This window comes from Hydra vulgaris, chromosome 06 (genome assembly GCF_038396675.1).
Source record: "Hydra vulgaris chromosome 06, alternate assembly HydraT2T_AEP".
NCBI lineage: Eukaryota > Metazoa > Cnidaria > Hydrozoa > Anthoathecata > Hydridae > Hydra > Hydra vulgaris.
In genome coordinates this window covers 8,944,286-8,970,350 of record NC_088925.1, presented here as the reverse complement: position 1 = coordinate 8,970,350, position 26,065 = coordinate 8,944,286, and the positions used below count along the sequence as shown (strand labels likewise).

The following is a 26,065-nucleotide window of genomic DNA, read 5'->3' as shown; positions in this document are numbered from 1 at the left end:
TTTAATACAATTTAAATAATATTCAATATAATTATTACAAGTTTGATTTAAAAATATAATTTAACAAATGTTACAATTAGCTTAAAATTCATACATTGTATTTCTTTAAAATGTCTTCTGAAAACTTGTACCTTAGTTTTTCTCTATGCTTGTAATGGCAAAGAATATTTTTTTTATAATAATGACGCAATGCGCGGGCTAGTTTTTCATAAGTCATCTTTGGGTTTCCTCTTAATTTACCCCATTTTAAAGAGATTTTTGCTGAGCTGGTGATTTCAAACTCTCCAGTTTGCTTGTTAATCCATCGGACGCAATCCGTTTGACTTTCTTTAAGTAGATATAGCAAATATTCGTAAAGTCGAATTTTATCTAAATTAATAACATTTTTAATGCCTTAAATTAGTGTTCTTTCAAGTATTATAAATATATAAGTACTTATAAATATTATATAATAATAGTATAATTATTATAATATATTATTATTTTACAAAAAGATAACAAATTGATAACTTAAACTTTAAACATTCTTTGAAATAAAAATATTACTTTCATTTTTTTATATAACATTTAGACTGCATGTTTTTTTGTTTTTTTTTTAAATATATAAGCATTACGCTTATAAGCATACCTTAGCTCAGATTTTGATAAAAAATAAGCATAGTTTAGTATATTGTTGAGTTTTTTTTTAACTATTTAAATGGTTTATCAAAACCATTTAAATAGTTAAAAAAAAATTTAAATCAAAATTTTTAATACTTTTTTTTAATAGGCACGCCAGAAAGGGGTAGCCTAGGGTAGCAAAGCTACTCCTGCTTTTTGGCTAGGGTGGCAAGGGTAGCATGAATGTGCCTTTTCTTGGAAATAGGTATTGTAATTTTTTGTGCTTTAAAAGCATTTCATTATTCAACATTTCATTATCAAAATCTACCAACTAGAACTGGTAATAGGTGGGATAAGTTTTAATAGATCTTTTTTCAAATTTTTTCAAATTAAAAAATATTTTATTGAAGAGAAAAAAAAAATCAATAAGCAGCAGTGGCGCACCTCAGAAACAACTCAGATAAATAAACCGACGTTAATGAACTTTTTGTAAATCGCAATCACGTTTACAACTAATATGTTTCCAAATTTCAATTCGAAATTAAATATGTTATATTAAATTTTATTCTTCTTGCTATCGACGTCACAACTTTTTGTTATTATGCTTTAACTCTTTATATATTCCAAATGTTTTTTAGTAGATGGAAAAAATAAATACTTTTATTTTTTTTTTGAGAAAAAGAGAAAAAAAGGAATACATTGTAAAAATAATATATCGTTATAAAACAAATATAGTGATAATTTTTTCATTTAGTATTTACTTTCGATTATTATTTTTGAGTGGTAATTATTTTCGACGATTATTTGCGTACAAATTTATATCTCTTGGTACTTTATTTGTAAATCGTTATCTTAACTTAAATGTAACGATTTTAACCACTGAACAGTCACGCCGAAAGCCGAAAGACTTCAAAAGAAAAAAACTAAGGAATTATCAAAAGCAGCAGTGTCACCTTATTAGATCAAAATTAGTACTTTGTTGAAAATAATAACAACTGAACCGGTGGAGCCAGAGAACCCTCACAGTGAACTACAGAACCAGAATAAAGTTGACATAGGCAGTCAAAAAATAGACAATACAGAAAAACAGGAGTCCGATCCAAGAGATGGTGAAATTCTAACGGAAAGTCTTTTTAGAAAAGCGCAGGATTTCAGTGAAATTGAAAGAATAGAAAAAGCAGTGACAGAAATGAAGGAACTTGTATTAGGCTTGGTTTAATGAGTTTAGTTGGTTACTTTGTGATCACTGAATGCTGTCTTTTGTAAAACCTGTACAAAATATGATTCATGTTCTGGTGGAGTGTTCAAGCATGGAGTCGGAAAAGGATTTAGCACTAAAAGATTACAAGAACTCCAGTGTTCATAAGACTGCAAGTGCTCTAAAGATTGAGAAAGAAAATATAAATTTTACGACAATTAATGCTCAAATAGACTAAATGTGCATGGAGAAGCAAGCACTTTGAAGAAAAGGCTTGTTCGCTCATTTTGGAACATTGAAAACATTGCTTCGACAGGGTGTAGCTATAAGAGGTGATAATGATGAGAATCCAATATTTACCAGTTTAATTTGGAAAAGAGTAAAAGTGAAAAGGCATTAAAAATGCTGATGATTGAAAATCATTATGTTTTTTTTCATGACATCTTGTAAGAGCAAGAACAACTTCAACAGATTGTTGAACTGATCAAAGATGAACATTTCTATTCGGTACTTGCAGATGAATCATCAGATATTACTAAGGAGAAACAAATATCGTTTAATATAAGAACTTGCAGTGACAACTATGAAGTGAATGAAGATTGCATCGGAGTATATGAATGTGTCAACGGTCTTTCTTAAAATGCCTTGGAGACATATATTGAAGATATCTTTTTGAGGTGCAACTTGGAATATACAAAAGTTGCCGGTATAGGCTTTGATTGAAAATCATTTATGAAATGCTTGGCAGCAAAACTGAAAAATATTTTCGGACAGCAAGCAAAATATTTTCATTGCATGGCACATTGCAGCGAGCTGATTGTTAAGGATACATATCATCATTGACTGATTCTCTCAGCATTGTACAGTCAATTTATGCAATTGTTGGGGATTATCCAACGCGTGTTGGCTTTATCGAACAAATCCAAAAGGATATATTGCATGAGTCTGAATCAGATGAATACAGAATATTGCAACTGAAGTCTATATCAATAACTGGATGGACAACACGAACAAAAGCAGTACAAGTGGTGTTGGAGAAGATTGCAGAACTCCGTACAATATTGAATAGTCTTCAGAGTGACAAGACTATTGCTGCCGAAACAAGAGCACTAATCAAAGGTTTATTATCTAAGCTTTCATCAGTAAAAACACTTTTTGAACTGCAAAGCACTTTTGAATTTTTTGCTATTCTACAGAATCTATCAAAGCAATTACATGAAACTAATCTGACAGGTGATGCCGCAGTATTCTGCATTCAAAATGCGTCTCAGAGATTTGCAGAACTTAGATCAGATAAGGACTTTGATAGAATTTTAAAGGCCACAAAAAAATACCTGGAATCATGCATGACAATGAGTCAAAAACCGAAGTTACGCAAAGACAAAAAGTAATACCAAAAACATTACGCGATTTAGTACTTATTGAGAAGCTTACATTGGGCTGTACAATGGCTGGTCCTGTAAAATCAGAACAAAACCAAAGGAAATCTTTATTTTGAAGCAATTAATGCTCTTTAGAACAGTTTGAGTGAGAGATTTGAACAAGATACATTAACAGCTGTAAATATATAGAAAAGGTTTTGATTTCATCGGTGAATAAACAAGATTTCCCACCATTTTTATTTGGAATGCCATTTTTTATTCATGTTGACATCTTGGAACTAAAAGTTTAGTTGAAGGGACTACCAACAGTTATCAACCTGTACAATGCTATTGCAACAATCCGAATACAGAGACTTTCAAGAGTGGCAACTATTGCAGATATTTTCAATGCCATTCAAACTACAAAACTCGCCAATAAACGAACACACAAATTAATGAAACTTTACTACACCATGCCTCTATCGACATCACCATGTGAAACAAGTTTTAGTCCAATGAGGAGAGTAAAAACATTGGTTAGGTTACAAACTGGAGGCAATCACCTAAAGAACATCATGTTTGCTTAGATACACAAAAATTGCTTAGATACACAACAAATCGACAAAATTAACATTAAAAGAATTGCCAAACAGTTCGTTGAAATGAATGAAAGTAGAATGAATTATTTCGGCAAATACACTTGAAATCGTTCTTGTAAAGCTAAGAATGGCATAAGATGAAATGTGCTATTGACATCTATAAAGTAGCTAAGAAGCAGTTGATTTATTTAATAGACTTGTTAATAGCATGTTATAACCTTTAGTGTTGATTGTACTGTACACGCGATTGTTGATATTTTGGCAAGTGCCCATGTGTTTTGGTTTTTTTAAATTTTAACCAAATATATCAATGAAAGAAAAATTGATACAGGTTTATGTTTTGCACAAAGAATACAGTTGCTTTCATATAGGTTTAATGAATTAAAAAAACAGTATAAAACTCAAAAGTGATTCCTGTTGACACTTGTTGGTACTCTCATTATATTTATTTACCAAAATTAATCAATGCTAAATTTATTATTGAACTCTTAATTGAGGGTCAAATTATATCGAATATTGAAGAATCCGAGAAAAAATAATCATTTAAAAAAATTATTTCTGATTATGAGTAAAATAAAGTCAAAAACTTATCCACCATACTTGAATTTCCAAGTATTAGAATTGGAAAATTTGAAAGTGATAATTATGATTTAGCAAACATTTACAACAATTTTAAAAGACTGTTATTTTTAAAAACATGATTTAGATTCAAGATTAATTATCAAGTTACTATATGAAAGGCGAGCCTTTTTCCATACAGAATCTATTGAATATGTTTTTGTTTCCTCACCAATCCATGTCATCATTAACATATGCTAATGATGACATGATTGGTTTAGATAATTTAAAGACTTTCAAACAATTAAAAAAATATTTTATAATATTTTATAATTCAGAAGAAAAAATTGATTTAGCGATTTTTGAGTTAAATGAATATTTAACACAATTTGCTGCTTTTAGTAAAAGAGTTTGGAGCATATGATTTCATTCATGACTATTAAATGTAAACAGACTATTTAATAAAATGTGGAAAAACTAGCTTTTCTTTACACCAATTCATCTTTATTAGACAAGAAAGATAAACAAAATTGTGCAGTGAAAACTTGAAGAAGATGAAGAAGCAATGACTTTACATCAGTTCATCTTTATTAAACAATTTATTAGACAAGGAAGATAATCAAAGTTACTTATGCGATGAAAGCTTGAAGAAGATGAAGAAGCAATGACTTTATTAAGCTCTTTTTATGATTTGGCTTAGTGACCTCCTTTTTTTAGGAGATAACAAAAAGTACATATTCTTAAAGTTTTTAAAGTAAAAACTGTTTAAAATTAAATTTTTATAATGTTTTAAGCAACAATCTAATCTTTGAAACTACATATAGTGGGATAAACAGAAAAGCGGAGTTATTGAACGACAAAAAATTATAACTTTTATTTTTACCCATTTTTGTTACTCTTGTTATTAGATTTCTTTATTGCTTATTGCAATGCTTTTTTATTCACAATGTTATAAAACGTTTGTTGTTTAGTTTTTATATTATTGTTAAATTTGTTTTTCATTATTCATAGTTAAAGTAAGCGCGTGGGGAAAGATATGTGATAAAATAATTAAAGTGTGTGCGTGGGGGAAAATATGGAGTTCACAACACTTAACAACTAATTGTAGAAAGTTGGTAACATTTTGTGGCGCAAAAACAAAAATAGACCGGAAGTTCTAGTCAGGGTTAGAGTTTTTCCATGTTTTGGTTCAAAATTTAAGAACTAGGCGGAAGAAAAGGTTTTTGACCGTGATTTGACTTTTCCAAATGTTATTGGAGCGGCACAATTTCCTTTTGCAGCATTACACCGCTAAAGGTGATGCATTTTTGTATAATTTATATTTGACGCGAATTCGATTACAAAATCATTTTTTAAGTTTTAAATTTTTATTTAGTTATATGCAAAAAAAGATGTTAAATGCAACTCCGTTATTTCATTTTATTATTTTATTTAAACCTCGTTCTTATATTTCTCCATGGACATAATTCTTTTAACAAGTTAGCTCAGATTCTTTGAAAAATCACTTTATGCAAACATATTGACTATTCGTACGTTATATTTATTTAAGTGTTTTTAGAACGTTGGACTTCATAAACTGCGTCATGCGTATTTTTATTTTATTTCGTTTCTTTTGCCTAAGGAAACGCGAAAGAAACTTATAAAATAAAAATACGTATGACGCAGTTTATGAAGTCCAACATTCTAAAAAAACTACAATAAATCTAACGTACGAATAGTCAATATGTTTGCATAAAGTGATTTTTCAAAGAATCTGAGCTAACTTGTTAAAAGAATTATGTCCATGGAAAAATATAAAGAACAAGGTTTAAATAAAACAATAAAATGAAATAACGGAATTGCATTTAACATCATATTTAAAACTTATTTGCGCGAAATTTCGGAAACTAAACTAACAAAAATTGTAAAAAAATCTATATTTATTCTAACGAGGGACTAATTTTTGACTTTTTGTCCTTTTTTTACTGAAAATGTATTTTTATATTTGTACGCAAACGACCTAAATTAAATTTACGCAATGAAATCTGCAAAATGAAATCTACGAAATGAAATCTACGCTATTGTTTTTGATAATGTATAAATTCTTTACACATTCTATCAATAATTTAACTCACTTTTTTAAAATATAAGTTACCTAATATTACCGTAAGTTACAACCAAGTTACCTTGAGTGACGCTTAAGTTACCGCAGTTACCAGTAACTAAAATTAAATGTTATGGAAGTTACCGAAATCGTCGAACAATAATGTATGCCATATATATGAGGCATACATAATTGTATTATGACATTTTAATGTTAGCGAAATTATAAAGAATAATCTTAGTTATAAAGTAAACCAAAATTACAGCAATCTTTCGTCATATAAACACTGATATATTATATAAACTAGATGTCTAACATGCAGGGTTTTATTGGACAAAAAATGAAGCCGCTTTTTTCGTTTATAAATATAGTCCGCCATTTGTAAAAAGGGCAAAAGGTGAAGCCGGTGTGAGGAATAAAAGTTAAAAATGCAAGTTTAAGAACATCGAAAGTTCCCAATAAGTTAAAAATTATTCAAAAATACGTTTTAATCTTTGTAAAACACTTATAACAGTATTTTTTATCAGTGGTTTATCTATGGTTATTAAAAAGTATTATAATTTATAAAAATGGTTCGAAAGCGTCTGTTGTTTCAGTTTTCTATTTAAAACTTTAACTTTTTAAATCGGAAATTAATTTAAGAATCATAAACTAATATTTTACAATTATTCTAATTTCCTCTTAACACTTTTACCTAAATTGTATTTATATTTAAAATATTTTTACTTCATTTAAGAAAAAAAAAGTTAAATAATATTTGTTTACAAATTTAATCAGCCATTTGTGAAAATGGCAAAAGCGGTTTCACTTTTCGGATCAAAGTTAGACATCTGGTATATATAATATATCATTGTATATAAATAAACACTTATACCTAAACGGCGATCTTACGTTGTCAAAACACGAAACCAAAATGGCAATTTGATTTTATAAAATACGAAACCAAAATGGATGCGATATTACGTTATATAAGCAAAAAAAAAAAAAAAAAATTGAAATTATTTTAAAATGCCAATGGAATAGTAAAGGCATAGTCAAGTATATAGAGAATAACATCAATTTAGCAAACCAATCAAGGATGATACTTTAGCATAGATTTTTTACTTTTATTGTAAACATTTTGCTAATTTAAATAATTTCTTTTTATTATATGTTTTTATGAATCTTTATGTTGAGATTATATGTTTTTGATGAGATTATATGTTTTCAATGAAAATATATGTTTTTAGAGTAAGATATTTGATGATGTTACAAATTCTAGATTTCAAAATGATTTAACTTAAAAAAAGTTTTATTGAAAAACATTATTACAAATAAATCTCTTGGGAAATTAACCTCATTTTACTTTATATGATATTCAAATGTTTATAATAAAAACTATTGTTTTAAAAGTTACCTGATGTCGTATTTTTTAAGTAAGTCCATTCCTCAATTTGAAAACCATCTTTTTTTATTAAGTTGAATAGCGACGCATTTGTTAGATTTTTATCATTTGTATCATCATTAGAATCATTTGAACATTTGTTTGACTCAAAATGTTTGTCTATTATAATCTGTTGATCTTCGCCATCGTCAATTAAAACGAAAGAATCATCTAAACTTCATTATATATATATATATATATATATATATATATATATATATATATATATATATATATATATATATATATATATATATATATATATATATATATATATATATATATATATGTATATATGTATATATATATATATATATATATATATATATATATACATATATATATATATACATATATATATATATATATATATATATATATATATATATATATATATATATATATATATATATATATATATATATATATATATCTGTGTGTGTGTGTATACATATATATATATATATATATATATATATATATATATATATATATATATATATATATACATATATATATATATATATATATACATATATATATATATACATATATATATATATATATATATATATATATATATATATATATAAAATATATATATATATATATATATATATATATATATATATATATATATATATATATATATATATATATATATATATATATATATAATTACCCGACCATATTCCTCAAAAAACTGAGTATAACTTGAAAATCACCTTCTTTGGAGGAGGGAGGAAGGGGGGAGTTACGTCATTTTTAACCACCTTAAATTTATTTAGATAAGATTTCAGAAAAATGCGGTAATGTTCTTGCTATTGGGTAAAACTAAAAACAGAAGTTTCTAAACATAATTGAACCTTACTAGCAGATTTAAGAATAGCATACTTAAAGCTTGATGTCATAAAATATTTCCCGAACATTACGATTCTTTTGTTGCCTCAATGCCGCAATGTATTTTAGGAGTCAATAGAAGTATCGAAACATGTGTTATAATACCTTTAAGGTATTATAAATATAATATAGTTGATACAACTTTAAATAGTTAAAACAAAAACCCGTTTGTACTTTTTACTATACGCATTTATTTCTAGAACTTTAATTCAAAAAACAACACGTTTAAACATAAAAGAAAAAAAGTCAGATAAAACCTGTTCCAGTACTTTATATCGGCTCTTCAAAGAATAAATACTTTTATTTTACCATATGTAACTTTCTATATTATTATTTTTAATTCATGTTCAAGGAATAAGTAGAATGGCTAATAATTATATAATATTGCTACTTAGAGTTTTATACCACAATCATTAGACAAGTAACAAAATATGTAACAGTGGTAAAGATATATATAAAACACACATATTTACTAAATAAAGCTAACTTATGTTAATGTAAAAGGTATACCTTATATGTCGCTGAAATAAAGCTGTTTCCGTCGTATTCAGATCACACTTGTATCTTGCTATTTCTAGATTAGAAAAAACAATTTGTGTAAGGCCAAACAGTTAAAATAAATATTTTGCTATGTAGTTTAGTTTTACCTAACCCGTTACACAATCAACTAGGTTATTTCGTGACATTAGAATTGTATGTATACAATATTGTTAAATGAAATTTTATCAATTTTTTGATTCGTAACTATCAGAATACGATATAAGGCGTTTAAAACATAAGGATATTTAAGTAATATAAACCTTAAAAAAGTTCTCATAAATTTTCATTCATATTAAAATGCTTTAAAGGTTTATTGAGTTTGTTCCTAATGTGTGTTTCTTGGCAGCTTGCTGCGTATACTTTGGCGGGTAAGTAAAAAGACTTATTACCTTGGAAGGTGCTATGATATTTGAATATGCTTATTTTTTATGCTAATTGTTAACAAATTGCTAATTTGCTAATTGTTAACAAATTGCTAATTTGCTAATTCTTAACTAATTTGTAATATGCTAATTATTCACTAATTGCTAATATGCTTATTGTTAACTACTTGATAACGCAAAAACGTTTTTCAAAAACATAAAAAAAACATAAAAGTATAAAAACATAAAAGCATAAAAAAATTTTCTTTTAAAATAATAATTATTGTTGTCATATATAAATATATTATAAATAAAAAATATAGTTAAATTAAAATAAAAAGTTATCAATAAAAGTGTAACTAAAATTATTTTTCCAATTAACAATAATACGATTTCAATTAACAATTAATTAACAATTAACAATTAATAATACAATACAATTTCAATTAACAATAATGTAATAATAAACGCAAAATATTTTATAAGTAACTATTATTTCCATAAATATTTCTCAATGTTTTAATGGCTGCGTATTATGTTTTTGTTTCGCTCTTAGACCATTAAAAACTATATTCAGGTTTTGTTCAAGTTTTTTTGTTAGAAGTTTTCAATAGTCTCAAGTTTCACTGCAAACCGGCAGACTCTCACGCTAGTGGAAATATTTCTTATATAAAAAAAGTACATTAGAAACAGATTATATTTTCAAAACCGCCGTACCTTGTTCTGTCATGACCTAGATTTTGAAAATATTCTGTCGATATATAAAAAGTAAAAAAGGATTAAAAAAGCTGGTCCAAAACTTTAAGTGTTTAAGATAATTTCCAGAAATGGTGCTTTCACAATTTTTTGTAATAATGCAAAATAAGAATGTTTTAGATAAAGTTGCGACTATCGGAGCCTGGAAACAATATTAAACTTAAAATTTGGGTCCTTGTGTCCAATGTATAGTTTTAATAATTATTTTTTTTCTTATATCTTAAACTAGGTTAAAATTAATCGACAGGTATAAAATTTTCATAAAAAAAAATAAATATATAAAACAAAAAATTCAAAAACGTTTTAACGGCGTTACGTTAGGGGTGTGTTCTTAGAGTTTTAATATGATTAGATCCGATCTCTTACGTTAGGGGTGTGTTCTTAGAGTTTTAATATGATTAGATCCGATCTCTTACGTTAGGGGTGTGTTCTTAGAGTTTTAATATGATTAGATCCGATCTCTTACGTTAGGGGTGTGTTCTTAGAGTTTTAATATGATTAGATCCGATCTCTCGGACACAAATAAAAAGAAGACTAGTTTTTTTTTGAAGTTTTTAGTGATGTTTAACATATAAATTAATAATAAGTGCTTCATATTTTACAAGTTAACTTTTCAAAATAAATTATATATTTATTTAATCAGTAAGACTTTAGAAAAGAAAATATGACGAGAGATGTATGAAACAATAGCTTTATGAAAATTTTTTCGAATAGTTTTTGTAACTGTTGTACCAGTACTGACTAAAGTTATGATGAACAGATTCAGAGGCTTGTTCGCTCCAATAGCCTAGACCTTTTTCTTGGATAATCACTTGATATAGTTTTTTAAAAATTTTACTGTATGTTTTACTAAAGCGTGTACTTTAGGTGATACTCTCAATACAGAATTAGAATAGTTTCTTTGATCTTAGAGAAATTAAATGGTGTACATAAATCTATATTAATGTCATCTTTTTATATTTTTAATAAACTAGTTCGGCATCTTTTGACAACAAAAAACGGTTATCATTTAAGTTAATATTGTCAATGGAATATTTTTTAATTCTCAATAAAACTGTACTTCCTTCTTGTATCTTATATAAATTTTTTTCTTTTTCAAAGCAAGTTAAACAAACTTTACTTCTACTTAGACTGTAACTTAACTTTAAATACGGCATTTTAAATGAAAAATAATGAATAATATATAAACTTTCAAATCACAGCTAACGATATTACAAACGCAACACGCAACAAAACACAAATGACAATAATGTATAATAATCAAAGTTCGTTGAAACTAAAAGTGATTTTTAATTAACCAATTTCAAATATTTTAGTAATAAAGAATGATTTTGAGGGTTATTTAAATTGACGTGGTACTAATGAAAACAGTAGTTTGTAAAAGTAAAACATTTTCACAAAGGAGCAAACAAATCTCTGAATTTTTCATCATAATTTTACTCAGCTCTGGGAAAATGGTTACAAGGTATCCAAATGTCACAAAAATTGTTCAAAATATTTTCATAAACTATTGTTTCATACAACTCTCGTACAACTTTATAAATAATTTATTGCAAAAAGTTAGTTTGTAAAAAATGAAACAGTTATTGTTAAATTGTTATTTTAAATATCAGTAAAAACCTCAACCGAAAAACTTTAATCTCCTTTTTACTTGTGTCCGAGTGATCGGACCCAATCATATTAAAACTCCAAGAATATAACATACTTACATACCGCCCTTAAAACGTTTTTAATTTTTTTTTCTTTACATATTTATTACAAACAAAATTTATTGTCAAATTCTAAATTTCATTCCAAAAAAATATGCCGTTTAAAAGTTGTGACCTTTGAAAGTTATTTTTTTGAGACTTTAAATTTAGTAAATATGCTAAAACAATATATTTTAATGCAGCGGTTCTCAACCTTTACATTACCGCAACCCTTTTAATACAACCCCTATGATATAGCGACCCCAACTGTAAAGTTATTTACGCTAATAGGCCTAAATAACTGTACTTTTGCTATTGTTATAATATAAAATTATATATCGCAATATAAATTTCCGCATATACAGGTGCCCACCAAGAAGTTGATATGTATAGATCGTGAATTTCTAACACTTTTATTAAAACCTCTCTTAAATTTTCCATCCCCTCAAGAATTCTGTCATATTTATTTTTTGAATAATCGGATCTAGTTATATATAGATCTCTTAATTATTTTTTTTCAAGTATGATTGCATTAATAAGCCTCCTCATGATTATATTATTCAGTATTAGCCTATTCAATCAGTCCCATTAAGTTTGTCGAGTGATTATTTTCGTCAAGTAACACTGAAAAAAGTTTGTACAATAACATCATTGTTTTACATATTAGAATACAGACAAAAATTCTCATATTTCTATAGTCTTAGGCGACCCCTGGCAAATTTCCATTCGACCCCTGGCAGGGTCGCGACCCACAGGTTAAGAACCTCACTGTATAACTATTATAGCCCCGAAAAGGAAAATGACTTATTTTCCTTTTCAGGGCGATAATAGTTAACTTTATAATAATTAATTATTAAATTTGAATGTAATACTTTAATTAAACATTTATTGACTACTAATTTTTACTGTATTTTTCATTTATAATTGATTTATATATTGAAGAAATTTTTTTAATATATGAATTTTTAATATATAAATTTCAATAAATATTTACAATATTTTAATATAGTAATAGTTTCTATCAGAAGCATAAATGATGAAGCCTTTTTTGATATATATGTTCAAGTTATATGAAACTTATACCATTTTTTCCCAATGTCTTTCAGAATTTTTTTGCCGAAAGCAAGATGACGGAAAAAAAGTTTCACTTAACTTAAGATATGCATCTAGTTCTATATTATTACTTTAAGGCTTTTCTGGTACCACTGTTTTGCATTTTTTTATATTTCCATTTTTCAGTCGGCCATATACTACTTCTATGAAATAATGGAAATTTTGATAAATAAAATTAAAGACTAACCTTATTTTTTTTTTTGTTTTCTGTCTGCCCCTATTAACTCCACATAAGGGGTGAATAGAGGCACCAACTGTTTGAGATGTTTGTCTATTCCACCTCTGATAGGGGTATAATGGGTTATAGAGGGAAACTGTTGAAGATTTAAAAAAATAAGTGTACTTTAAATGCACTGGTTATATTTGAAACTAAGCAGGATGCGCAATAGTCACACAATTGGACAAAACTTTTATTGACTATAAACAAGAAATTAATATTAAAACTTTAAGTACAACAGTTATTAAAAAGTGCATCAAAGTTACAGAATATATAAACAAAGTTACAGGTTATGTAAAACTTAAAAAAGCACAGTCACACTTAATGAACACTAATTAAGAATAAAAAATAATTGCATAAATTAATTGTAAAAGTACAAAAATGAGACTTTTTGAATACTTTTTAAAATGAAACTAAAATTAAACTTATTATTAGTATATTCTTGATACCGAAAAATGTTTGTGCGGAGGGTAATGTTTATGGTTTTAACAAAATGGGATTGGTCAAAGTTTCCTAGAGTCTACATTGAATTTGAAAATGTCTCTATGTTTATGAGTTGGTTGATTATAATACTATTATTTAAACAGCGATTTTTCTTCAAAATGAGGAAAAATCGCTGAAAATTAAAAAAAAAAGAAAAAAGACCCATCTATATTTTGCAGGACTTTGAAATGTTCCGAGACATGGAATGGAATCTGAAAATGTTCCGAGATCTTTGGAATGTCAAATACTAAATAAAAAGTATTTTTGATAAGAACATTTTAATGTCATAAACTCAACCAAGAAATAATTTTTACTTCTTTCCTGAGTTCTTTGCAAACTTTTTCAACTGTCCCAATTCACCCCTATTATGGATAATTTTTCTTGAAACAATTAAAACGTATTAGTTAAAGTTAGGTGTATGTTCTGTATTTTCTCACAGTTACATCAAATTGTTTATGCAACAATTAGGTAAAGATTCACAATTACTTATAGCCAAATCAAAATATTGACATCTATATAGGCCTAAGTTATACTTGATAGGAAAAAAGATTTTCTTGGTCAATCAGCTTTCCTGTCACTTTGTAGATGTTCACAATATTTTTTTGGTTTCTGTCCCTATTTACCTCACTGTCCCTATTAACACCGTTTAACTGTATAAAGAATTGTAAAAAAATATCTGTGATTTTTTTTCTCTTTAGTTATTAAGGCGCTACAAGAAGATCTATTGGTCTCATCAAAGGGTACCTAGGAGGAGAATTTGATCATGAAAGTCACGTCCCTTTTTCACCAATGTTGCATTTGGGAACGAGCCGGCATCGACTTATAAACCTTTTGATTCTGATCCAGAATTTTATCCGCCACGCCACTACTGCCTAGTTCAGTTCTGCAAAGTATCAATCCATATTATAATCCGCAAAGTAATAATACATATTACACAATAAACATAAATTTAATTTTCTATTATTACTAAAAATAAATGTGATTTTATATCATTACTTATTTTTAGAATATCTTTAATACAGACAATTTCTTTTTATATTTGCATTTTTGTAAAATAATATATGATCAATTATAATATAAAAACCTGACAATGAGTGTCACACTAAAAAAACATTTTTAATTTGTTATGGTTTTGAAATAGTAATTATCAAATCACAAAAAAGCTGCTTCATATATCTTCGAATATTTCGATTCATGGAACAAAATCCAAACATTTATATGTTTATACTTATATTAGTTAAGTTTGCTCTGGAAAAGATTGCGATGATTGGAGCCGGAAGCATTAAATCCCGAGAATTTTGGCCACAACTGCTTCAAATGTGAGAGCAGCAAGTTGATAATATTTTTTCGTACTATTTCGTAAATTTTTTTTCGTACTGTTCTTAAATAAATTTATATTGTAAATAAATACTAAATTTTATACAATAATCTCTTAGTTAAAAAATTATATAAAGATCATATAAAGTTTGAACCTCTTCAAATTTTTCTAGGTCATAACTTTTAAACGCTAAGCGATTATTGCTTAAAAATTAGCGTTTATCGACGGACATAAATTTTAAAATAGTAAAAAATAATATTTCATCAGCTTGTTGCTTTCTTGTTTGAGGCAGTTGTGGCCAAAATTTTAGGGGTTTTATGTTCCTAAACTCAAGTCATCGCAATATTTTGAAACATATCTTTATTTGAGATAAAAAAACCAATAAATATTTTGAATTTGTTCATCGTCAACAAGTTTTTATCTCAAGCATCGAAAAATGCTAGGTTCGGCCCGGATTTCATATCGTATATAAAATATACGTATATTTATATCATAGCATATTCCACGGCAGTTCAAATAGATACTTATTAGAACTTTATTCTGCTTTGTTTCAGAGTTGGCAGAGTAATTTTTATTTTACAAATTTTGCTGTTGAACTTATGATATTTAACGAAAACTTTTAAATCAAAATGTGACTTTTTTTTCTTAAAATGTTGTGTTTTTTAATCAGCTATATTATAATAAAACGAATTTTCTTTCACTGAAAGTAAGTTGTTTTGCTTTCCTCATTTTATTGATCTCTTTTTAAAACTGATTCTAGAGACAGGTAATTTTTTTTAAGACACATTTTTTATTTATCTTTTATAACTGCTATATTTAGATATCTTTTAAACATGGGCATGAAATCAAATTAAATCTAATTTGTAGAATATGTGGAAAAGATATAACAAAAAATCCAGTTGATGTAAATAAATATTCCGAAAGAATTGAAAATTCCTCTTATATAAAAACCAGCATTGACAATAAGAAAATTCACCCACAAAAAATATGATATAGATGCTATACCAATTTAAAGAACATTGAAAAAGGTTCAGCTTCTATCATTGAACGTTAGCCGAATCTATCGTTCTATCGTTGAACAATTAGCCGTTACCATGTGCAGACAATTGTTCTTGTTTCCCCAAAGTTTCGGAAGGAAGATTAAATAAAGTAAACCTGGTCGTGGTGTATCATGTAACAAAATTAGAAGAGGTAGACAAGGCCAATCCTAAATAACTTAATTAGTACTATACCAAAACCGACGCTGCGTTTTAGTGTAATTGATATTGATCCTGTATCAAACCCCCATTTAAACTTATGCATATGCAAGCTATGCAACAACATTATGTATAAGCCACTTATATTAATAGAGTGGCAACATTCATTTTGCTCAGTGTGTATATTCAAGGAAATTGAAGGAAAGTTGGAAACAGAAGCTAAATGTTTTATTTGTGGATAAATATTCCTTTAAACTTAGTTTTAAATTCTGATAATTTAACACTAATGATAGAGCACATTCTTTTAGATTGTATTAAGAAATGCAAATTAAAGCATGCAGTTTTAAACAATGAGCTTAAAAAACTACATGAAGAAAATTGTGTAGGTAAAAAATGGGCCTAATACAATTCTTTCTGATAATTTTTTATTAAAAGAAAATGTTGCTATTTCACTAATTGTAAAAGATGCTGTGTCGCACGTTATATAGCAAAAACTAGTTAACTCTGAATCAAACTTTTTCGCTTTTCCTTCAAGAGGATCAAGGGTAAACACATATTAAATACATGAAAAAAGTTGTTGTAATTGTTCTTGTAAGTATTAAAATATAATTTGATTTCAATTCTTTCTGCCTTTGCAATATACTTCCAGCTCAATGGCATATAAAGACGACTCAGATATCAGTAAGAAGTCAATTAAGAAAAGATATTTTGCTGTTATAAACTTCTTAAATGTGATGCCTGGTTTAGCCAGCACCTCACAACTTCAACAAACCTCTATTTTAAATTCATTTAGAGAAAAAGATCAAACTAAAATATTGAAAATGTCGAACAATTTTTCGTCAGTAATGAGTGCGGAGATGGTTAGCATGAACGCTCATATGAAAATCACCTATTCGAACATGAAGATACTTGCAAAGTAAAGCCTCTTAAATTTGATCCCATAAAACAACGAAAAGTAGCTAAATTTTGGTCCGGAGAAGATTAGATGCACCATTTAACTTTCCTTTAAAGGTTTCTATTAATTCATTTGAAATAAAAAATCGCCCCTTGAGGATACACTAAGATTTTCCATCTCATTTAATAAACAAAATGAACATGCTAAAAAGGTAATTATTATACTATATAAATATATATATATATAAATATATATATATACATATATATATATATATATATATATATATATATATATATATATATATATATATATATATATATATATATATATATATATATATATATATATATATATATATATATATAATATATATATATATATATATATATATTATATTAGTAGAAAATCACATAACAAAAATTTTTTTCATTTTACACTGTGTTTCATCAAAAAAGATTCATCAGAAATGATTGATCAAAATAATAAAACTTCAATTTATATAAAAATTAAATTACAGGAAATCGCAATGTCTTAACTACTGTAAATTTTCACACATTTGTGGAATTTGCTGACACTATTATAAAAAGAATTCTTTAGAAATGATTACTTATGCTTTTTTGAAAATGTTTTTTTTTTAATTTTATTTTGAAACTGTTTTTTTAAAAAGCGTACGTAATGTAAATAATATTTGAAATCATTTATTTTTATAGTTTTTTAGGAGAAACTTATTTTCGTGCCTACATTTAGAAATCAAATCCGATTTTTTATTTAATAAGCATTCTTGATTTGCATGTGTAATTATTTCAAATTTTTCTTGTAGGCATAGTATGCATTTTTTGGAAATATTGTTATATGCAGGCGCTGTTTTAAGGATAGACCAATTCAGTATAAAATCATCATTATTTTTTTCTTTTAATTCCCATATATATTTTGACAGCATCGTATCTTTTGAATACTTTTTATTTTTGAAAGATTGCTTATGATTAACAAAACGTTTTTTCCATTCACCCTTTGTTATACCAATATATTGTTTATCAGGTACATTCTTAGAGGAAACAACACATTTATATATATATATATATATATATATATATATATATATATATTATATATATATATATATATATATATATATATACATATATACATATATATATATATATATACATATATATATATATATATATATATATATATATATATATATATATATATATATATATATATATATATATATATATATATACATAACTAAATATACGTAATTACCTTTTGTAAAATGGAAGTTTTATAAAAAAAATATGGGCGTCGGTTTTATTTTTTGATGTTTCAGATAGGAAACTTTCACACATTGTGCAAAGTCTAAATTTAAGTATGAATATACCTATGCCAAATGAGGAGGCTTTGCAAAAATTTGGGATAGCGGAGGCCTTGGAACAACAAAGCCTTTAAACGCCTGCCCCATTGCCCAGTGATGTAGTAAAAATTTTCAACATTACTATCTTAAACTAAATTTAAAATTTTCGACAGATTTTATATTTCGTTGAAAAATATTGAAAATTAATAAAGTTGTGACGATGTAAAGTTTACACCACCCTTTTTTTTTTTAATGGAGGAGGGGGGGGGGCAAGGGGTTAGATAATTTGCATGGTTATAACTTCCGTAATTTTCAACATTTTTTTTACGAAATTTAAAATCTGTCGATAAATTTAAATTTAGTTTAAGATAGTAAAAATGAAATTTTATTACAATAGTGCACTCGCGTTTGGGCAAAAGAGGCAACCGTTTTTGGGCTTTTTTGTTCCCAGGTCTCCACCATCTTAAATTTTTGCAAGGCGTCCTTGTTTGGGATGGGTATGAATATACTTATGTTTGGACATTGCACAACGAGTGAAAGTGGCCTATCCAAAACATCACCAAAAAAAAGCCGGCGCCCATGAGCATATTTCATATCACAAAACAATCCTACTTTGTCAATATTTAATTTTTTAAATTATTTTAAATACATTTTTTTTTTCCACATCAAACTTGATCATAAAAATTTTTGAAAAATCGCAAAGAAAATGTTTAAAAATACCGGCAAATTTCTCACTTATTCCAGGTTATTCACAGTAGCGTAGCTTTAGGAGCCCAGCCTTTATACTTTTTTTTTTGTATTTTTCAACTTATTTAAACTGTAAATCTTTATGACTTGTACAGACCTTCACCCATGCTAATATATATATATATATATATATATATATATATATATATATATATATATATATATATATATATATATGCGCCCAAATAAGTTTTTTACGTTAATTAGTTTAATGTAATTTAAAGCCCCATAAACAATATAAAACAATTTAAATATTCAAAATGATAATAGATTATCCTAAAAGTATAGGTGAAATCGCCATTTTGTATGTAAAACGCGTACTTTATAGAGATTCATAACTATATATTTATAACTTCATAAATTCACCGGAGGTAAAGAGAAGTACTTGGCAAGGGTATTTCTTTTGTAAAGAGGCAATTTTTTAGATCGATACCGCCTAAATTATTGATGGATACGGAACTGTATATATATGTATATATATACACATAATATATATATATATATATATATATATATATATATATATATATATATATATATATATATATATATATACATATATATATATATATATATATATATATATATATATATATATATATATATATATATATATATATATATATATATATATACATATATATATTTAAGGGGTTGTTAAACTCCTACCCCCTCCTCCTTCCTAAAAAGGTGATTTGTCAATATTAATTTTGCATAAAAATAATGCATTAAGAATGTAATCTAAACTCAACATTATCAATTTTCTTAAATCCATATTAATTTTATATTATATATATATATATATATATATATATATATATATATATATATATATATATATATATATATATATATATATATATATATATATATATATATATATATATATATATATATATTTCAACTTAATATACCATGTTTCTGTAACTGCACAAAATCAGATATGTCCAAAGCCATTAGATCTTCAAAGTTCGGATAATTTCCATGCAAATAATAGCTATAAAAATGAATTTCAATAGTATATGTTTATACTTTTTATACAAATTAAATATTTAATTTAATTTTTTGTATTAAAATATTTATAACTAATTATAAGTAAAAATTTTATTAGAAATTTATTTTTAGAAACAAAAATTTATTTATTTACTTTTGTGACGAACTGTTGATATCGCTGACGACTGAACCTTCAGATGATTTGTCTGAAAAACGGCAATTAAAAGCTATTAATTCAAAGAACAAAGAGAACACAAAATATTTAAAACTAACTATCTTCGTCACATGAACCACAAATGAATTCAATTCTGTTAAGTATTAATAATTGTTACACAATAAAAATAACTATGATTTTACTCTATTATTGAAATAAATGTGATATTATATTATGACATTATTATTTATTTATTTTAGTATATTTTCCTTACAGACAATTGCATATATTTAAAAATTTGCATTTTTTTGAATTAATATATGATCTAATATAACATAACAAGCTGAAAATGAGTTTCACATTAAAATGATCAAGTAAAAGGAATTTAATAGAGTAAATATCACATCACAAAATTGCTCTTAACTATATCTACGTACAAGCATATTTCATTTCACATAGCGACCATACATTGTCAATAGTCGAAGCATCCTCCCAAAAACTAAATTATAATTTACATATAAATTATATATATATATATATATATATATATATATATATATATATATATATATATATATATATATATATATATATATATATATATATATATATATATATATATATATATATATATATATATATATATGTATATATATATATATATATATATATATATATATATATATATATATATATATATATATATATATGTATATATATATATATATATATATATATATATATATATATATATATATATATATATATATATATATATGTATATATATATATTTATGTATGTATATATATATATTGTTATTATTATTCTATAAACATCAATTAACGCAAGTTTCTCTCGATTTTAAATTTATTTTTTAATATATATATATTTAATATATATATATATACATATATATATATATATATATATACATATATATATATATATATATATATATATATATATATATATATATATATATATATATATATATATATATATATATATATATATATATATATATACATATGTGTAAATATTGCATAAAAGTATATATCTCTTGTTAAATTTTAGCAAACATAAATATTTTAGAACACTTTATAGCATTTTGAATTAAAAATAAGTAGAAAAAGTAAAAGGTATTTCAAAAATTAGGTTGAAATAAAAAAAATAGTATTCTGTAAAACCTGCATTTTGCGCACAAATCCATGCTTTACAACTCTTCTGATATTTTTTTAAATTTGGTTTTTAATTATTCAGTTGTTCACGTAGTGTCTAACAAATTCCGCTTCGAATCTTTCTTCTTTTATGAAAAAAAATTTTGGTTGGTTTTTCAACCATTACTTTATATATAAAACGTCATTAACACCCACTTTTGTAATAAACAGCAATAATTTGTAAAGATTTGCCAAATCATGGACACTAAAAATTGTCTTTATACTATGCTAAGCCTGAATGCTATGTTAATTATAACAATATTTATTAATTTTAATTTTATTATAACACAATATTTGGTTTCACATTCTTTAATAGCATGTAAAACTTTTGCATAAAATTAGTACAATAAGAATGTAATCTAAACTCGATTACTATACATTATCAATTTTCTAAACTCCATATCAATATATATTATATATATATATATATATATATATATATATATATATATATATATATATATACATATATATATATATATATATATATATATATATATATATTATATATATATATTATATATATATATATATATATATATATATATATATATATACTAATTTATATATATAATGTACATATATATATTTAAATTATATTATATATATTACTAATTTATAGCTCTGTTTAAGAACATTGAGCACTCTATTTGTAAAATACACTAACATATATATATATATATATATATATATATATATATATATATATATATATATATATATATATATATATTTATATATATACATATATATATATATATATACATATATATATATATATATATACATACATATATATATATATATATATATATATATATATACATATATATATATATATATATATATATATATATATATATATATATATATATATATACAGAGGCCAAGAAAGAAATTTTTGGTGTTCGAGATAGGTAATATCCAGACATGGAGCAAACTCCAAACATTTATATGTTTATACTTATGTCAAATAATAAGGATTTGCAAAAAATTGCGATGATTGGAGGCTGGGAACAAAAAAGCCCCAAAACTTTCGCCCCCCTGCCCCAAACGTGAGAGCAACAAGTTGATGAAGTATTTTTTGTACTATTCTTAACTAGACTTATATTCATCGATAAATTTTAGATTTCATTTTAAAATATTTTAGCGTTCAAAAATTATGATCATATAAAGTTTAAACCCCCCTCAATTTGAGGGGGTTGCAAATTTTATATGGTAATAATTTTTAAACGGTAATAGATAACACTACAAAACCTAAAATTTATCGATGAATATAAGTCTAGTTAACAATAGTACAAAAAATACTTCATCAACTTGTTGCTATCACGTTTGGGGCAGGGATGCGAGAATTTTAAGGCTTTTTTGTTCCCAGCCTCCAATCATCGCAAATTTTTGCAAACCCTCATTATTTGAAGTATAAACATATAAATGTCTGGAAGTTACCTATCTCGACCACCAAAAAATTCTTTCTACGCCTCTGTATATATATATATATATATATATATATATATATATATATATATATATATATATATATATATATATATATATATATTAATATATATATATATATATATTTATATATATATATATATATGCATATATATATATATGCATATATATATATATGCATATATATATATATATATATATATATATATATATATATATATATATTATATATATATATATATATTGTATAATGGTACATATATATATATATATATATATACATATTGTATAATGGTTATTTAAACATTTTTTTATAGCTTTATTATTCAATTGTCAATGGTTAGACTATAGAACAGTTTTTATAGTCCAACTATTATCATTTGAGTAAAACAAACTCTAAATAAATTTGAGAATATTCTAAAATTATTACACTCTCATGACATTCAAACTTGATTTTTTATTTTATTATACTTAAACTTTCATAAAAGAACACAACTAATTCCAAAAATATTCATCGAACAAGTTTTAAAGTATTTTCATACAGCTCGCATAATCATTTTTATATTATATTATATTTTGTCTTCATCACCCGGCAATAAATTACAGGTAAAATAAATTATAATAAAATCGTCATCAATTAAATTAAAAACGCTATCGCAGTTGTTAGCATTAAATGCTAATAACATGCCGGTGTGATTTCAATAAATTATTGGATCAGACTTCTTGCAACATTCTACTCTACCAAAATTTTATACGACTGCCTCTTTTCTTTCAAATTCCAAAACTGGAAAGTTTCTTTTAATATTGACACAGCATCAGCTTGCAGGTCTTTAGAAGGTTGCGTGAATTTAATTTTTTCTGCCATTTATCATGCAATGGACGAAGTTTAAACCAAGTGTAGTGCAGGCTTTAAACACTTCATTTGTAAAAAATTTTTTATTCTGTATTGCCTGCAGTTGATTGATTATCAGTGAATAGCAAGCTTGATTTTTAATAGCCTGATAAAAAGATTTACTTTGTTCCTTAGCAGAGTAGTTAAAATATCCGCTATTTTTAAAAATGAGTGTAGGTAATTTTTACTGTACTTCGAGGTACAGAAAAATGATTTTAATACTGCTCTTCCAACAGGGTCTATTTTGCTAAAAAAAACTAATATCATACTTGCATAGCTAAAGACCATAGACAAGCTTTGGCACATAGATAAGCTTTGGCAGTTAAGATATTGTACAAATGAAGTATTGTTGACGGCTGGAACTAACGAATTCTACTGTCAAATAGAGCTATTGCAACCGATTGAAACCTAGGTATACACTCATTTAAATTTGTTCTTTTGGAGTGTTGCAATTTTTTTTTTTGCTAGAATTTTTATCTTATCCGAAACCCAGATGTTTTAATTTATTTTGAGGGTATATATAAGCTTTTGTCAGACAACTTGTAGAACCTTAGAACTTGTTGTATTTTATTATCATTTAAGTAGTTGAATATTATCTCAAGCAACTAGTTGCGATAGTTTTTCATAAAACGAGCTGCAACAGTTTTAGGTTATCTGTTGGCATGTAACATTTTTATGCATAATAAATAAAAACACGCATGCGCATTCTTGTTTCTATAATTATACGTATTTGCATTTACTTTCATTAGCCATCTTAGTATATTTTACGGACGCAAGTTTACGGAAACTTCGTATTTTTTTTTATATTTAAAAAAATTAATAAACAAGGAACAATTTTTTTAAATAATAATTAATAAAAAAAATAAACGAGGAACAATTTTTTGCATTTGTCTTTTTTGTAGCCAGATTTATTGTAATTATATTTATACAACTAGTAATTAAATCTTAGTTAAAAGTTTTTTTTTTAAATGATACAGTTAAAAGTAAAGCACTTGTTTAAATGATAACGTTAACGCGTTTTCTAACTTAAACGGCCGATTTAAAAACATTATATATTTCATTTAAAGATGCCATATTCTTTTTTTTTATCATGATTTATTTAGCTATGAAAAAAAAAAGTTACTTTCAAAACTAAAACAAAATTGAGTTGGGAAAAGCAGGGCAAAATTTTCATATGAAAAATCAAAAAAAATTTTTATACGATTAGGTTTTTTTTTAAGTTAGGGATCGTTAATAAAATATTTACGCTCTGATGGGGAAGAGGGGGTCTGCAAATGGCGTATAAAAGTAAGGAGACACTAAATTAAAAAAAAATACTTAATGTTAGGTAGGTTGGTTAAAAGCGTGGGTACTTTTAGGGAGGTTGAGGGTACTCAAAAAAGCGTGTAGCAAAATGTGTGTGTGTGTGGGATGAGGGAGGGGGTTAGGGGGTGAGGGGGTTAAGAGTTTTAAAATAAAAGCGCACGTCCTTAATGGACGACCCCTTATTGCTTATGTTCTAAGGTGTAACTTGTTTAGTAAATTTTTTTTGCGACGCATAATTATTATGCAATACTTAAGATAAATTCCTTGCTGGCTTATAAAATTTTATATAGTTAGAGACAAAAAACCTATAGTAAGTCATCATGGTTTTTTTCAGTTATTTAGGTGCTTCAAGAAGTCTTTTAGGTCTTATGACAGAGCACCGCGGAAAAGCATTTAACAAGGAAGTTTTTATATTCATTTTGTCATCAACATCAAGGATGTGTATCATTTTTGATATATAAATTAGATATTCCGGATTTCAAGTTTTGAATTTAAAAAATCTTTTTTTTTTTCCAATCAAATCTGATGTAGACATTCAGTTATGGGTGTTGAAAAATTTTTTCTATCGCAGTGAAAAATTGCATATCAAGAATTTTTATACATCTTAGAGATGCGTAATGCTTATTGTTTCTTAAATTTCTTCCACGTTCT

General features: G+C 25.5%; 1 protein-coding gene across 1 annotated transcript; it reads right to left on the bottom strand.

Annotated features, from left to right (window-relative positions):
• LOC136081170 (transcription factor ets-4-like) lies at positions 1-24,862 on the bottom strand. The gene is made up of 6 exons (XM_065798467.1): positions 24,850-24,862; positions 20,545-20,617; positions 20,312-20,394; positions 9,233-9,296; positions 7,796-7,998; positions 1-369 (listed from the first exon to the last, which is right to left on the bottom strand). Exons 1-6 carry the CDS (start codon positions 24,860-24,862, stop codon positions 89-91), a joined length of 717 nt encoding a protein of 238 aa, XP_065654539.1. The 3' UTR covers positions 1-88.
• Between the last annotated feature and the right edge of the window lie 1,203 nt (positions 24,863-26,065).

Coding starts and splice junctions, on each gene's coding strand:
- LOC136081170 (XM_065798467.1), bottom strand. Junction 20,395..20,544: donor ATCAACAGTTCGTCACAAAA/GTAAATAAATAA, acceptor TCATTTTTATAG/CTATTATTTGCATGGAAATT. Junction 370..7,795: donor CTTAAAAAATACGACATCAG/GTAACTTTTAAA, acceptor TTATTAATTTAG/ATAAAATTCGACTTTACGAA.